Genomic DNA, 16,040 nt, shown 5'->3' with positions numbered 1-16,040 from the left:
GGAATGACTGAAAAATTTTCAGGATATCTTATGATTCATCTCCTACTCAAATAAATCAATCAAAAGAATGTAGTAAAGTTTTAAATATATAATTAGAGATGGGTTAAAACCTATGATTTCTTTACATAGAGTGAATCTCTTTTTCTGGGTCAAGAAAGAAGCCAAGATAAAGTCAAAGTGATTGATCGAGAAGATTGGTCATTTCTATTGATAGTATATAAAAGTATGTAAAAAGAGGGGATGCTACAAAATTTATTAATTTAAATCTAAATCATTACTAAGCAAGCATAGTTCTGATGTTCAATGCTGTTTGTAATGAAACAATATTTTTAAAAGGAGATAAAATGAGAGGGAGGGAGGGAAAGACAGCGACAGAGAGAGAGGGAAAAAGAGGAGAGTCAGTGAGAGGCGGGGGGAGGACCATATGGGGAAATCAAGTAGTTCAAATGAAAATTACATTTTCACTTAGAAATCTTGGTATGAATTGAGCATGGATGTATTAGAGTCTCATATTATGTGTGTGTGTTCATCCTTTGTTGATGAAGAAGACCGTGTCATCAGAGGAATGATGACATGACTTGCACTTGACTTTGTTTTGAGTGAGGGAGGGCTGTGCACAGTCACCAGCCTCATTTCTCCTCCAGAGCCATCTGAATCCAGTGATCAGATATTCATCAGGATGACTGGAGATAACACAGGATGAGGCAATTGGGGTGAAGTGACTTGCCCAAGGTGACACAGCTAGTGAGTGCCAAGTGTCTGAGGTGAGATTTGAACTCAGGTCCTCCTGACTCCTGCACTGGTGCTCTATCTGCTTCACCATCTAGCTGCCTCTCATATTATGTAAAATATTAGCAAACAACTATTAGCCAAGATTCATTCCTTTCTAGTGAACATTTCCCAGAAACATGGCTTGAAAGGTAGCAAGGCCAAGTGTAAAGTGCTGGATTTGGAGTCAGGAAACCCTGGGTTTGAATCTTGTTCCTAACTCATACTAGCTGTGTGACCATAGGTAAGGCATCTAAACTCTCCAAGCCTTAGGTGAGTCTCTTAGATACTTTACTAAGTTACAGATGAGACTCATTGTATTTGGGTTGGATTTTGTTGGTCATTAATATCCCTTCCAACTTTAAAATTCTCTGATTTTGATTTTTATCAGTGAGGGAGAGAATTCTTACACCAAATGAATTCACAGATATTTGACTTACTAATGCAATCCCTTAAAATTGCCAGAGGCTCTTGGTTTGAATCCTTGCTCAGTCATATCCTTTTCACAAAATTATTCTTCTCTAATAAGAGCTCTAATTGGTTTTTATGACAAAAGATTTGAGAGACAGGCAAAGCCAGAGTGTCGGGGAAAGGGACAGAAGGAGAAAGAAATGACTTCTTGCACCCTCTACCTGGAAGCTGTTCCCAGGGCTGTGATCCAGGCTTGAAAAATACCAGCAAAAAAGGAGAATGGGTTTTTTCTGGTCACCACGAAGTAAAGCAAAGGAAGGAAGATGCCTCCATGGATGATGAGACCCACAATCACAGTGACCATATACATTCCTAGTTGCCTGGCCACCACTTCCAAGTCCTTGATGGCGATGATTTTCCCACAAATGAGGCAAGCGATACCCAAGGGAGAGTACCTGACAGAAAAAAAAAGACAAAGCAAAACACGTTGAATAAAGTACATCATGGAATTCAGCTCCTCAAATGGGGCCCTGGTATACCTGCCCCCTTAAAGACAAAAGGTATATGGCTGACTCTTTCTGGATACTACTGCTACTACTACTAGTGCTGCCACTGCTGCTGCTACTATTACTACTACTACTACTACTACTACTACTACTACTACTACTACTACTACTGCTACTGCTGCTACTGCTACTACTACTACTACTACTACTACTACTACTACTACTGCTACTGCTACTGCTACTACTGCTACATCACAATGAGAGCTAGCATTTACATATTGCCTTAAGGAGTGCCACCTTACAAATATCTGATTTTCATCCTCATAACAACACCATGCAATAGGTGCTATTATTGTCCTCATTTTACAGAAGAGGAAACTGAAGCAGATTGAGGTGAAGTGACTTGCTCAGGTTCTCAAAGCTAATGACAGAATTCAAATCCAGGCCTCCCTACAACTATCACTAATATAAGCATTTGCATGGTACTTTATGGCTTGCATGCCATATAGGTAAAATGTTATGTATATATGTGCATATGTGTATCTATACATGTGTATATATGTAAAATGTTATGCACAGAAGTGTGCATATATTTAAGCATAGCATTTTACACATATAATTATGTATATACTATATATGTAAAATGTTATATGTATGTACCTATATATGTGCATATAGATATGTTTAGGTATAGATATGAATGTATATAGATGTGTGTATATATGTGTACATGTATATGGGTATATACAGAAATGTAGATATAGATGTATATGTATATATGTATGTGTATATGTATATATATGCATGTAGGTGTGTATCTATCTATCTATCTATCACTATCATTTGATCCTTATAACAATCCTGGGTGGTAGTTGATACTACCACCCTCCAGTTTTACAGATGAGGAAACTGAGGCAGAATGCTTAAATGACTTTCTTAGGGTCACACCTGCTAAGTATGTGGGGCACGATTCAAGCTCAGGTCTTCCTCATTCCCATTGCAGCTCTCTGTGCTCTGCCCCCAGCAGCCTCTGAGTTGTTGGGCTGTTCAAAGGGCCATGGATTCATTAAACGTTATTTATGCCTTGATCTAGCTTCCCGAGGACTTAGTTGTACTTGTTTTTATAATAAAACTTTAAAATAAAATCTTTCTCCAGAATTCTCAAGAAGAAGGAAAAAGTCAGCAGTCTCATGGAGGGGATACAAGACTGGGAGCTGAGAGATAAAATATTACTTTTGCAGCTTTGTAATGGCATCTTCTGTGACTTGAGGAAGGATGCTTCTCTTCTCTGATCTTCTGGTCCTTGCTCTGTAAAACTGGCATGTGGGTTGCCTGTCACAGCAGAGTGTTCTCTCTCTGTCTCTGTCTCTCTCTGTCTCTCTCTCTCTGTGTCTCTCTCTCTGTGTGTCTCTCTCTGTCTCTCTGTTTTTCTCTCTCTGTCTGTCTCTCTCTCTTTCTCTCTCTCTCTCTTCCTCCCCCCACAGGAGACAGATGGTAGTTTAACCTAAGCATAGTAACAAATACAACAAAGCCATTCTGCTTTGGAATAAATGAGTCACAGAGATATAAAATTAGAACTGGGAGAGACCTCAGAACATATTATACGTTATAGCTAGAAGGCACCTTAAAAGTCATCCACTCTCATACCTTATTTTATGGGAGTGGAAACTGAGGCCCAGAGAGTTAAAGTGACTTTCTTATGGTTACACCTGAAAAGGCAGAGCCAGGATTAGAATTTATTAAACTGTAAAGCTCTTAAAGTCAAGGGCAATGCTTTTTTTAAAAAAATCTTTTGTGATCCCAGTGCCCAGCACGATGCCTTGCACATAGTAGGTACTTAATAAATGCTTGGATGAATCTTTGTCCCCTGGTTCCTGGCCCAACAGTTTTTCTATTCAGCAACCCTGAGAGAGAGGGCTAGCAGAACAAATGAATAGCCTGAATTAGATAATATTTTATTACTTCAAAGTATGGTGGTAATATATTTGAGACATACTTCAAGGCAAATACATACATACATACATACTATATATAATATAAAGAATCATTTGTGATTAGAACATTATCTATATATAAAAATGTAAGTGGTTTTGATGGTTGGAAACAGCTATCTATGCTCAGTCTAAGAAGACTCTTTTTACTCATTTGTAAAATGGGAATGATAAAAGCACCTCTATCAACAACTTTGGGCTGTTATGTGGATAAAATGATATAAGACATGAAAAGTTCTTTGTAAACCATAGAATGTTACAAAAATGCTGTCAGTGATTATTAATTATTAATTATATTATTATCATTTTAATCACTGATTTTTGCATGTATACATACCCAAAGCACAAGCTTCTATGAATAAATAATAATAACTGGTCACAATTCTATTTTTTTTTAAACAAAGCACTTTCCCCACAACAACCCTGGAAGCTAGGTAACATAATATTATCCCCATTTTACAGATCAGAAAGCTGAAGTTCAAAGGATTGTGTTTTTCCCATGGTCACAAAACTCATAAGAGTTGGTAGGCCAGGCAGCTGCCTCCATGGTATGAATTAAGGGGAATTGAACAGGACATTCTGGCCAAAACCCTGCGCATTGCCTGTAGTGGTGCCTGAAATTTCACCATTAGGGCGTTTATTCCTTTGGGTCCATAGAGAACCCTTTTGGTTTACATGAGTTAACTGCTCCAATGCAAATAACTGGTAAGGTGCAATGTATTAATTTGTGCTAATTACAACCAAAGTTTTTATTAGTAATCATGATAGTCACTTAAGAGCAACACTTAGGAAGAATAGGGAGGAGGACTTGAGGAGGGAGCACTGAAAGGAGAAGGAGGAGACACAAAACGTAGGCTATTCAACCTTTCTCTTTTGATGGGATTGCCTCCCCAAAACCAGCACACCCAACGCCTACCCACCATGAGCTAATTACAAATGATGGTTTTCTACTCATTGAAGTATGTCTAGCTTTTGGTCATATCATTCCATTAAACCAAGAATATACACCTCCTCTCCACACATCTTTGCCTGTGGAAATCCTACCAGTCCTTCTCAAATCATCCTTGATGCCTGTCACTTTCTTCTCAAAGACTTCTTTGGTTCTGGCCTCTACCACCCAAATCAATCAATCAATCATCATTGATTAAACACCTACTATGCATAAGGCAGTGTGCTAAGCACAGGTAGAAATGATCTTCTCTCCCTTCAGGCACATCTAGAACCCATTCCTCTTTTACTTGATTCTGTTCTGTTCTGCATGGTAGCTGTTGGATACTTGGGCCCTTCTAGCCTCCTCACTTAATCAGTTGTGGGCTCTCTCTCCATTGTCACTGCTCACAGCCCCTCTGCCTTGAGAGAGGGTCATCAAGAGTAGCTGTAGCCAAAAAAACTCAACACCTTGAGGACTACTGGACAATGAACCTGTCTGAACTTAGCTAGGCTGATCTTTGGATCACAGTCCATCAACAAACCCATCTTGGAAGCCTTGATGCTTTGTTTTGTTGTGTTTTTAGCACCTAGCAAATCATGGGCTTCACTTGGCAGCAGTTTTGAAAATCTAGGGTGATCACTCCATCATGATGAAGCCTTGGAAGGGAACATTATGAGACTTACTTTATAATCTACTACTTGTCTATGCATATGCCATAGCTCCTGCTAGACTGAAAACTCTGTCTGGGCAAAGATTATATATTATTCTATATCCATTATTTCCTATATATTGTGCACATAGTGGACATTCACAGCTAGTGAGTATCTGAGGCCAAATATGAGCCCAAATCTTCCTGTCTGCAGGCCCAGTGCTCTAACCACTGTGCCACCTGAATGCCCTGTTTATTATCATCACCACCAAAATGGCCCTTCATCCCATGGTGCTTTGCCACAACTCTTTGAGGAAGGAACTGCCAATCCTGATTACTCACACTTTACAGGTGAGAGGTTCAAGGAGGCTGCGTCACTTTCCCAGGGTCACACAGTTCCACTGTCTAAGGTGGGACTGGAACTGAGGTCCTCCTAACTCCAAGTCTAGCAATATTCTCACCCACCACACTGCCCTCCATTTGTTACCCCAATGGATTTGTGGTAGTATTAGCTGGTCATCCCTCCCAATAACATAGACCATGTGGTATCCAAGGCCTCTCATCTTTGTAACTCTGGTGTGTATCTGCCCATATGCTTACCCCAGGAGCCTGCCCATTGTGTTAGAAGCCTTCCTTGTTTCCAATTACTTACGTGCAGAAAATGACTATTTATTTCATTCTTGGACATTTCTGCAGGGAGGTAGGCAGGCACAGGGCACTGATTTTATATACTCACACTTCTACTACACATATACATTATTATATACATACACACGTAATTACATATATACATGTGTATATATGTATGTATGCATATATATGCTGACCTTATTTGCAACCACATCCCTAAGTAGTAAGCCCTGTCTACTGAACATGTAATAATGTACACATGTAATAAATGCAATTGTTGATTCAAATTGGAGACCCCTCTGCAAGTGTCAGAGAATGAATCTATCTGGTGATTTAAATCCTCATTTTCGATTCTCCACACATGCAGGCACCAACAATAGCCTCATAGATCACTGTCAGTGTCTCAAGGGTAAGGGCTTCATGGGGCTGAGAAATTGTAAATAACCCGGTTTAATTTACTTTCCTATAAAGCAAAAGAGCATTTATCCTTATAAACACAAATAGGCAATTCTTTCCCAAACAACAATTGCCCTTTAAGAAACACTAGGTAGACATGTACAAGAGCTGTTTGGGGGCCCCCATTCATTCTCCCTTCTCTTTGCCACAATCCATGGATGATCCATTCACCCAAAGGAGAGGAAACATTTTCAGGGACACAATGGTTCGTCTTCCTCAGCAAACATGTCGGCGCCAAGGCTGAATGGCTCTGTGTAAGGTAGCAGATTATGGGCTGGGGATGCTACTCTGGGCTAGCTCACTAGGTTGCTGGGAAAGTGACAGCTCGAATTGTCTTTGGACAACAGAATATACGGGCCTAAAAATCACTGGTTAAAATTAATTCTGGCGTCAGTAGGCCTTTGTTAACCAAAACTACCCAGTCCCTTGGGAAAAATGTCAGCTCAGAGCTGAAGGCCTGGATGGAAAACAGGAAGACAATTATTGTACACAAGTCTGTAGAATTTTTTCTTTTAATTTCATTTCTCTATGAAGGATGGGGGTGAGTCGGGAAGATGGGCTGGGAAACAAATCACTTTGTTCTCGGGGCAATTGAGGGTTAATATAACAATCACTGTCTATGTGTCCTTGGACAGCTCACAACATTCTCAGGCTTCAGTTTTCTCATCTGTGAAAAGAGGGAGTTGGACGAGGTAGCTTCTGTGATCTCTTCTAGCTCTAAGTCTATGATCTTATGGCCTTAAGTCACCTTCTCTCTCTGAGTCTCAGTTTCCTCGTCTATAAAATACCACTGCCAAAATAATTTTCTCTTAGCATAGGTCTGATCATGTTACAAACTTCACCAATAAATTTTTGCGACTGCCTATTGTTTGCAGGATCAAGTCTAAAACTCTCGATTTGTATTTTAAAGGGCTTCACAAGCTTACTCCAATCTCTTTTTCATGTTGGACATTTTTCCTCCTCCCATACTCTGTGATCCAGCCAAAGGGGTCTTCTCTCTGTTCCTCACATACAATAACACTCCATCTTCCTTCTCTGTACTTTTTGCAGTGTCCAGCCCTCATGTCCTGAATGCTCTCTCTCCTTACCTGCACCTCTTTCCTCTAAATTCTACTCAAAGATCACTTTCTACTTTCATAGTCCCCCAAATGCTAGTGCCCTTCTGACTAGCTTGATTTATTTTATTTATATATTCTCTTTATTCTCTTTCTCTCTCAATCTCTCTCTCTTCGTGTATATATATATGTATGTATGTGTGCTTGTGTGTATTCTGTATCTATCTATTATTATATATCTAATAATATATACTTATTCTGTATCTATCTATTATTATATATCTAATAATATATACTTATTCTGTATCTATCTATTATTATATATCTAATAATATATACTTATTCTGTATCTATCTATTATTATATATCTAATAATATATACTTATTCTGTATCTATCTATTATTATATATCTAATAATATATACTTATTCTGTATCTATCTATATACAGAGTCATTGTCTCCCTGGAGAGATTGAAGGTCTTCAAGGGCAGGGTTGGTTTCATTTTTATCCCCATTACCTAGCACAGTGCCTAGGACATAATAGGCACTTAACTCCTTGGTGATACATTGCTTGAGTGTTCACATAAATGAAATTATGGATCTTTGAATTGTTAAAGTATTTTAAGAAGCTGTTCTGCTAGAAGTGTCAACAGATGATAATAAGCCCGGCTATTCAGAAGCATTAACCCTATTACCGTGCATTTATAAACTTTGTTCTTCTAACGATCTCTGATCAGGCTTAAGAGGTTTGAATGGATTGCTTAAACATATGGCTGCCGCGTGAGCCACAGTTCTTCTCACAAAATGAATGTCTGAAATCTCAACTTCATCTAGGATGTTTAACAACCATCCTCCCAGATCCAGAAAGAGCTGACTATTTTATAAACAACATTGTCAACACTGAGCTGGCCCAGCTACCAAGACCACTATTTTATGGGGTTTTTAAGCACAGACCATGAGAACAGAAGGTTCTATCCCTTCTGGCTTGGCCCTTGGAGAAGGCCTGACAATTACCCATCCAACCAGACAGCAGAGATGGCTTGGGTCATTAATTTTCTGCTTTTCCTGCTGAGACTAACAGGGCAGTTACAGATAACTGACATTAACCCAAAAAGAGCATACGTAGGAAGCCAAACTCTGGCATAGCCGCCCAGTGTCCTGATTCCTCTAGGAGGCAGGGCCTCATAGAGAACATATGTGTTTCATCCCAATGCCAGTTTACAGCCTAAATTGCACAATCAATGGCTTGTCTACATGCACAAATCCAGTTCAATAAACATTTATTAAGCTCCCATCAAATGAAAGGCACTGTATTTAAATTAAAAGCATTTTTAAATGTAAATTATCTTCCCTCAAAGAGAACATATTTTCCTTCAATAGATGGAGGGAGATGTGAGACACGGGACACAATGTGCAAATGGGTACTTACATGATAGTATGAAGAGACAACACTCAGACCTGGAAGGAACAGGGAAGGTTCCTCCAGAAGAACAAAGAATTGAGCCCCTGAGAAAGCCAGGGATGTGTAGTGGTAGAGATGCAGAGGGACTGCATTCCAGACAAAATGCACAGCCTATTCAAAGGCATGGTGTCAGGAGATGGAATTTGAGGGTTAAGGAGGAGTCAGTAGTATTGTTTGTTTTTGAAGACCAGGAAGGGAAGTAATTTAAGGCAAGACTGGAAAGGTAATAGGTGCCTAACCATCATGCAGGCACTCAGCTGGAAAACGCAAATAAGACAAAAATCATCTCATCCTACAAGGATGGAGATTTAACATCTGAAATTGAGTTCTTTCCTCTGTAAAATGAGGGAATACCACAAGATCAGGGGATCTTAAACTTTTTTACCCCAAGGATACCTTGGACAATTTGGTGAAATATACGGCCCCCTTCTCAGAGTAGTATTTTTAAATACATAAAATAAGATACATAGAACTCCCCAGGAAAGTAAGTATGTTAAGAAATATTTTTTTATCATATCTCTAAAACAAGTTCATAAATTTCAGGTTAGGAAGCTCTGAACTGGATCTCTCTACAACCTAAAAGAACACCAAAAATGGAATCACAGGATTGGGGTCCAAACCCCAGCTCTGCCACTTACTCTCTGTAAAACCTTGGGCAAGCCTTTTTTCTTTCTCTGGGTTTCAGTTTTCTCATTTGTAAAGTGAGGGTATTGGACTATATGAACTATAAGGCCTCTTATAGCTCTAAAATCTATGATCTTTTTCAGCTCTGAAGTGTTAAGGCTCATTTTATTTTTGTTTTTATTAGCTTGCCAGTGGCCTTGAGTACCATCTTTGCTTTTTTGTATATTTCCATTCCCAGTTTTATTGACTGAATTACATGATGCATCCCAAGGAACATGAGAGGGTAACTGTCTCAGACTTCTCATGCTAAAAACATGAGTTCACTCTTTAGTCCTTGAAAACAGAAAGGTTGGGCTCTTTACTATCTTTACAATATGATTGAGCTTTTCCTGGAAGCTCTGCAAAGAAGAATTTTTATCTATTTCCTTAAGGGGTCAAAATCTCCTTTGGAGAGTTCCCCTTTACTTTGACATGTTTCTTTTCTCTTAGGTGTGATCCAACATCCTCCAGCAATTCTCTGCTTTCAATCTGCCTTTGGCTCAGTTGCGCTTGACTTTTTCCATCAGTGATTTGAATGAAAACAAAGAAGGCATGTTTATCAACTCTTACAGCTGGGAGGGAAAGTTAATGAGTTGGATGATAGAATCAGTATTAAAAAAAAATCTGCAAGCTGGAATGATGGAACAAAACTATTTCTTCCTACTAAATGTCATCTTATAAAAGTCCTTCCTTTTCACTGAAAACACAAGCTACTGCATGAGAGAATGTGGCTAAGCAGGCTTACAGGCTTAATTCTCCAGACTACAGCGTGATGTGATAGCAAAAAGGCTAATTCACTCCCAGGTTATGTTTACTGAGAGACAGTTTCCAGAAGTAGGGATATGATAGAGATAATATGATAGAGATAATAATCCCACTTGCACTCTCTGCATTCAAAAAAGGCAAGGGGTGGGATCTAAAATCCTGTCCTATGAAGAAAGAAAAGGAGGGATGTGTAGTTGGGAGAAAGGAATATGGGGGCCAAAGGACATGATGGGTATGTTCAAATAGCTGAACGTTATTGGGACGAGAGATTAGCATCATACATTTAGGTCTGGAAGGGACCCTAGGGGCCATTGAGGCTAACTCCCTCATTTTACAGGTAGAGAAACTGAGTCTGAGAAAGGTAAATGTCTTGTTCAGGGTTTCACACCTAGTGAGTTATTGGAGGCAGGATTGGAACTCCTCTCTTCCTAGATTAAGAATGAGTCAGGCAAAAATCCAATTCCCTATAACTTTTACCCATGGTTCGTAGTTCTTACCCTCTGAAGCTATACAGAATTAGGATGAATGAGAGCTGTCAAAAAATGTAATGGACTGCCTCTCGAGCTAGTAAACTTCCTTCCCTCGGATCCATTTGTGCGGAGTACAGAGATATTTCTTGTTGTTCCAACTAAGTTAGGTATACTGAGGGCAAGAATTGTTGGGTTTTCTTCCTTTGTATCCCTAGCACATAGCACAGTGACCTGCACATCATAGAAGCTTTAATAAATGTATAATGAAACGAATAGGTAGAAAGTAGGTCAATAGTTATCTCAGTTCCACGTGGGCATGGCCTTTCCAATCTTGTTCCCAGGTTGATTTGCCTGGCAACCAGGGGCTCTATATGGGATCAGGGTTAAAAAGGTTGTTTCACCACAGCCCCACTAGGCCCTTTGTGGTATTCTTAAGTACATCCCCCCAGGATGATTTGAAGGGGGACTGACCTGTGATTCATGGATATAATTGGAGTGGAAAGGAATTTTGGACCATAACTCAAATTGAATAAACTGAGGGACTAAGAGACACAGAGAAAATTAGTTCAAAATAGACTTCAAAATGACTAAAGACTTTTATAATTAGCTGACTAGGTGTGGCTGGCTGGGGTTTGTATCCTCAAAGAGTTAAAGATGGGTTCTGGGACTTTCAAACCACAGAGCCAGGAGATTTTTTTGTAATATCCTTGGCTATCATACAAAACAATTCAGTAATAAAACTGAGAAGACCCATATAGCTAGCGCTGGTGGGGCTGGAACCTTTGTCCAACTTTATATCAAACAAAATTGCAGTATATTTTAACTATAATTTAAATTATAAATTTAACAAAATTTAACTATAAGCTACATGACTGTTTGTAGGGGATATCATAAGGGGATTCTTGCACTGGGGGAGGGATCAGATTATCACCTCTAAAATCTCTTTTACCTTTCAGATTCTCCCATGATAATCCATAGGTGAATCCATCCTTATATTTCTGGAAGAACCAGGTATAAACAAGTCACACTTACCACATGATCATGGTTACTAATTTCATGACAATTTCATTCAGGATGTTGAAAAATTCAACCATCAGCTTGGCTTGTTCTCCCATCTTCCCCATGGCGATGCCAAAGGCAATGAAGAAACCTATCAGACCTGTTGGATGAATCATATCACATGAAAGGATATAAGATAAAGAAGGTGTTTTGTACTTTTATTGCCACTTCAGATGATAGGCTCATAAACTTCAAGCTGTAAGCAGGGTTGTGCTGGAGTCAGATCTAATCAGATCAAAAGAGTTGAATGTTAAATTTTCAGTGGCAGTATTTACATCTTCAACACTGGCACATTCTGCAAGTCATGACTTGAGTTACTGTTTTGTTGATTTCTAGACTAAAGAAAATGGAGAAAGTATTAATAATGTAAATTAAACTAGAAGTGTGCCATACATATGTTTATAAATATATTTAAGTATATATGAAAGCTATATATTTCAGTGTGTGTGTGTGTGTGTGTGTGTGTGCGCGCACACACATATATTTCCTCCCTTCCCCCTGCCCCAGGGAGTCTGTTTTTAAACACTCTTGTTTATCAGGAACTCTAGAGATGATTTAGTACAAAATGCACGTTATGGACAAGGTAACTGAAGACCAGACAGTTTCAATGACTTGTCAGGCTAATTTTATTTTTATTATTATCTGCTCCAACCAAAGTGGCTTGCTAGTTATTCACTGAATATCTGTATAATACCCTCCTGACTCTGTGGACTTCAGCACTGTTCTTTTGCTGTATTCTAACCCTGAAACCTCCTTTGAGGTCTAGGGCCTTTTCACCCTGGTACATTTTACCCTGATTCCAGTCCCTTTCTCTCATGGTGGAATTCTTCCCACGGCCTCCATTTTGGGAAAAGGCCCAGGCTATCCATGCTTCCAACTTTCTGGACCTCAATATCATGCCCCTAATGGGTATCACCATCTTACTTCCAATCTCTGCTGTCTTGCTTTCTAGGTTCCTTTTGTGCTTTTGTCTTATTCCAAGATAAGCTCCTTGAAGCCAGGAATTGCCTCTCTTTTTCCTTGTGTTTGATCCTCAGTGCTTAGCACTTGGTATGAGTAAATGCTTAACAAACACTAATTTTGCTTGGAACTCACCATTCCTCCTCTCATCGCCATGATGGTTCCCATCTAACAGCTGGTTCCCATGTCTGTCTGGAATGCATTCATTTCCTTCTCAGCTCTGCCATTTAGAATCCCTAGAGGCCTTTCAAAACACAGCTCAGGGGCCATTTCTACAGAAGGACTTTATGATCTTTTGCCTACTTGTTTATCTTCCTTTTCCCTTTGAATATGTTTTATATTTCCTGTTCTGTGTACGTGTTATACCTCACCACTGCCACTCTCCAGTAAAATGTAAGCTCCCTGAGGACAAGAATACTCTCATTTTTGTATGTGTATCCTCACCACTCAGCACTGATTGGCACACAGCAGGTATTCAACATATATTTGTTGAACTGAATTACCCAAGACCCTAAAGGTGGTGAGATCTTAGAACCACAGACTTAGAGGCAGAAGGGACATAAGAAGCCATGAAGTCTAATCTCCTCATTTTATATATGAATGAAAACTGAGCCATACAGAGTACCTTTCCTAGGTTCACACAGCTAATAAATGAGGGGGATTTGAACCCAGGTTCTCTGACTCAAAATTCACCTCTCTTCTCCTTGTATCACATTGTTCAGAGAATTATAACTTAGGAGTCTAACTATTATTGAGTTGTTTCAGTTGTGTCCAATATTTTGTGAAGTCATTTGGGATTTTCTTGGTAAAGATACTGGAGTACTTTGCCATTTATCTCTCCAGCTCATTTTACAGGTGAGGAAATGGAGGCAAACGGGTGAAGTGACTTACCCAGGGTGACAGAGCTAATACATGTCTGAGGCCAGATTTGAACTTAGGAAGAGGACTTCCCCACTCCATTCACTGCACCACCTAGACCTATAAGTCTAATAATTAATCATTTAAAATAAATGCATTACATTTCACAAAGAAAATGCCTTCTTCCTGGATAACTATACCCCTCCTTAATGTTTCCCATACGAGCAAGATTGTGATGTAAGCCACTATTAGAATCATTAAGCAGCTGAATCCATTTTCATTCCAATCTGAAGGTTAGCTAACTCCTTTTCCTCTCCTCCCTGTCTATGAAATCACTTGTAATAGAAATTCATATAATCATAGATTAATCAGGGAAAGGCTTTTTGGGACTTGGGGGTTAGATTACAAACGTTGAGGCCTCCTTGCAGTACGGGAGAGTGGTGGGTGGCCAGCCAGCAGATGTTCTCAATGAAGTCTTACGACATCATTGGTGGAGAGACGAAGGGGTCCTCAGAGAAAATTTAAGTCCATCCTTTCATTTTACACATGAAGAGGTGAGGTCCAGAGGGTTCATAGGACGATAGGATCAGATCTCTAGAGCCAAAAAGGACCTCACAAGCCATTTAGTTAGTCCAGCTCTTTATTTTGCAGATGAGGAAACTGAAACCAGAGAGGCAAAGCAAGTCGTCCAAAGCCGCACAGGGAGTAAATTGTAGAGATGCCTTTAGACTTGGCTCTTCTAGCTCCAAATCCCGAGGAATGTTTCTTATAACTTGTGTTATTGAAACCCTACACCAAGATCACATTTTTCTTTAACTTCTTGTAAGGACATCCTAGGGTGTCTCCAGCTATCTCAAAAACCTAACGTGGAATTCCTAAAACAATGAAATCCATTTTCATTCTTCTTTTGATATTGGCACAAGCCTCAATTTAAAATTAATCAAACATTGCTTAAGAATCCAAGACTACTCTTGGTGTACACATACAAATCAGTTTGTATAGATTTTAAACGTATGGCTTCCTTCTTCCTTTCTTTCTTTCTTTCTTTCTTCCTTTCTTCCTTCCTTCCTTCCTTCCTTCCTTCCTTTCTTTCTTTCTTTCTTTCTTTCTTTCTTTCTTTCTTTCTTTCTTTCTTTCTTTCTTTCTTTCTTTCTTTCTTTCTTTCTTTCTTTCTTTCTTTCTTTCTTTCTTCCTTTCTTTCTTTCTTTCTTTCTTTCTCTCCCTCTCTCTCCCTCCCTCCCTTCCTTCCTTGCTTCCTTCCTTCTTTCCTTTCTTTCTTCTTTTCTTTTTCTTTCCCTTACTCTCCTTCCCTTCCTTTCTCTTTTTCTTCCTTCCTTCCTTCCTTCCTTCCTTCTTTCCTTCCTTCCTTCCATCTAAACAAGAAAATAACAGGTTTGGTTCCATTTTTCATTTTTTGACTAGTTGTTTAGGGTTTATGTAAACACAACAAATTTTGCTCCCAGCTAACTTGGATTAATATTATTTCTCTAATATAAATTCTCTGCTACTAATCCTTCCCCTTTATTTCTCCCACCATTGTATCACACGTAGAAAAAATTCCAGTTGACTTAGCATCTTTCAACATTGACGGAGGTAAGAGATTTCTTATGAAGAGTAGGAAACACATTTCTTAGGACACAAACATAGCCTGATGATTTTATTTGCTAATAATGCCCATTTGATCATCAGCAATTCTTTTTGGATACACTGGCAGTAGAGCCAGTTGAGTGCCTCCAGGCCACCAGTAGAGAGTGATTGGCCTAGGAAAGAAAGCCCTAGGTGTTGTGAAAATTGGATCAAGGACAGATCTGGAAACTTTCCATCAAACTGACTTCAAAACCAATGTGTCTAGATGTATCAATCCCAGATGATTTCAGGTTGCATCAAGAGAGGTATCGTGTCCAAGTCTGCTGCCCTCTGGTCTGGAGAGATCCCAGCCAGAGGACTGAGTTCAGTTTCGAGAGCCACATTTTAGATCAGGAATAAGCTGGAGGGCATACAGAAGAACAAGATGGTGAAGGCCTCATGATCATTCCCATATAAGAGAAACAGTTGAAGGAATAAATGATGTTAAGCCTAGAGTGTAGACAGCTTAGGGAAGGGGTTCCTAACCTTTTGGGTGTCCTGGACCCCCTTGACAGTCTGATGAAGCCTACAGACCCTTTCTCAGAGTAATGTTTTTCAACAATTGAAAGAAATATGAAATCTCTGTGTGGTTAGTGAAACTAAAGATGTCACTTTTTCCCCCATCCAGGCTCCCAGACCCTCTACAATCCATTTCCCCAGGTTAAGAGATCCTCACTAAGGAGGATATGATGACTATCAAGCATTAAGAGGGATGCAATGTGAAAGAGGGATGTGACATTTTTCTGTTGGACCTCAGAGAGGAGGAGGAGGAGTGGATA

At 39.4% G+C, this 16,040-nt stretch overlaps 1 protein-coding gene across 1 annotated transcript in view; it reads right to left on the bottom strand.

The window, feature by feature from the left end:
- SLC1A2 (solute carrier family 1 member 2) overlaps positions 1-16,040 on the bottom strand; it is a 157,898-nt gene that overhangs the window by 43,020 nt on the left and 98,838 nt on the right. The window contains exons 6-7 of the mRNA XM_072619155.1: positions 11,791-11,917; positions 1,401-1,634 (exon numbers count right to left, since the gene is read on the bottom strand). Coding sequence (XP_072475256.1) covers positions 1,401-1,634; positions 11,791-11,917 — 361 coding nt within the window. The remainder of the gene's footprint in view (positions 1-1,400; positions 1,635-11,790; positions 11,918-16,040) is intronic.

Source organism: Notamacropus eugenii, chromosome 6 (genome assembly GCF_028372415.1).
Source record: "Notamacropus eugenii isolate mMacEug1 chromosome 6, mMacEug1.pri_v2, whole genome shotgun sequence".
In the NCBI taxonomy this organism is placed as follows: Eukaryota; Metazoa; Chordata; class Mammalia; order Diprotodontia; family Macropodidae; genus Notamacropus; species Notamacropus eugenii.
Note: the sequence above shows the minus strand (reverse complement) of the source record. Positions and strands in the feature narration are given on the sequence as shown.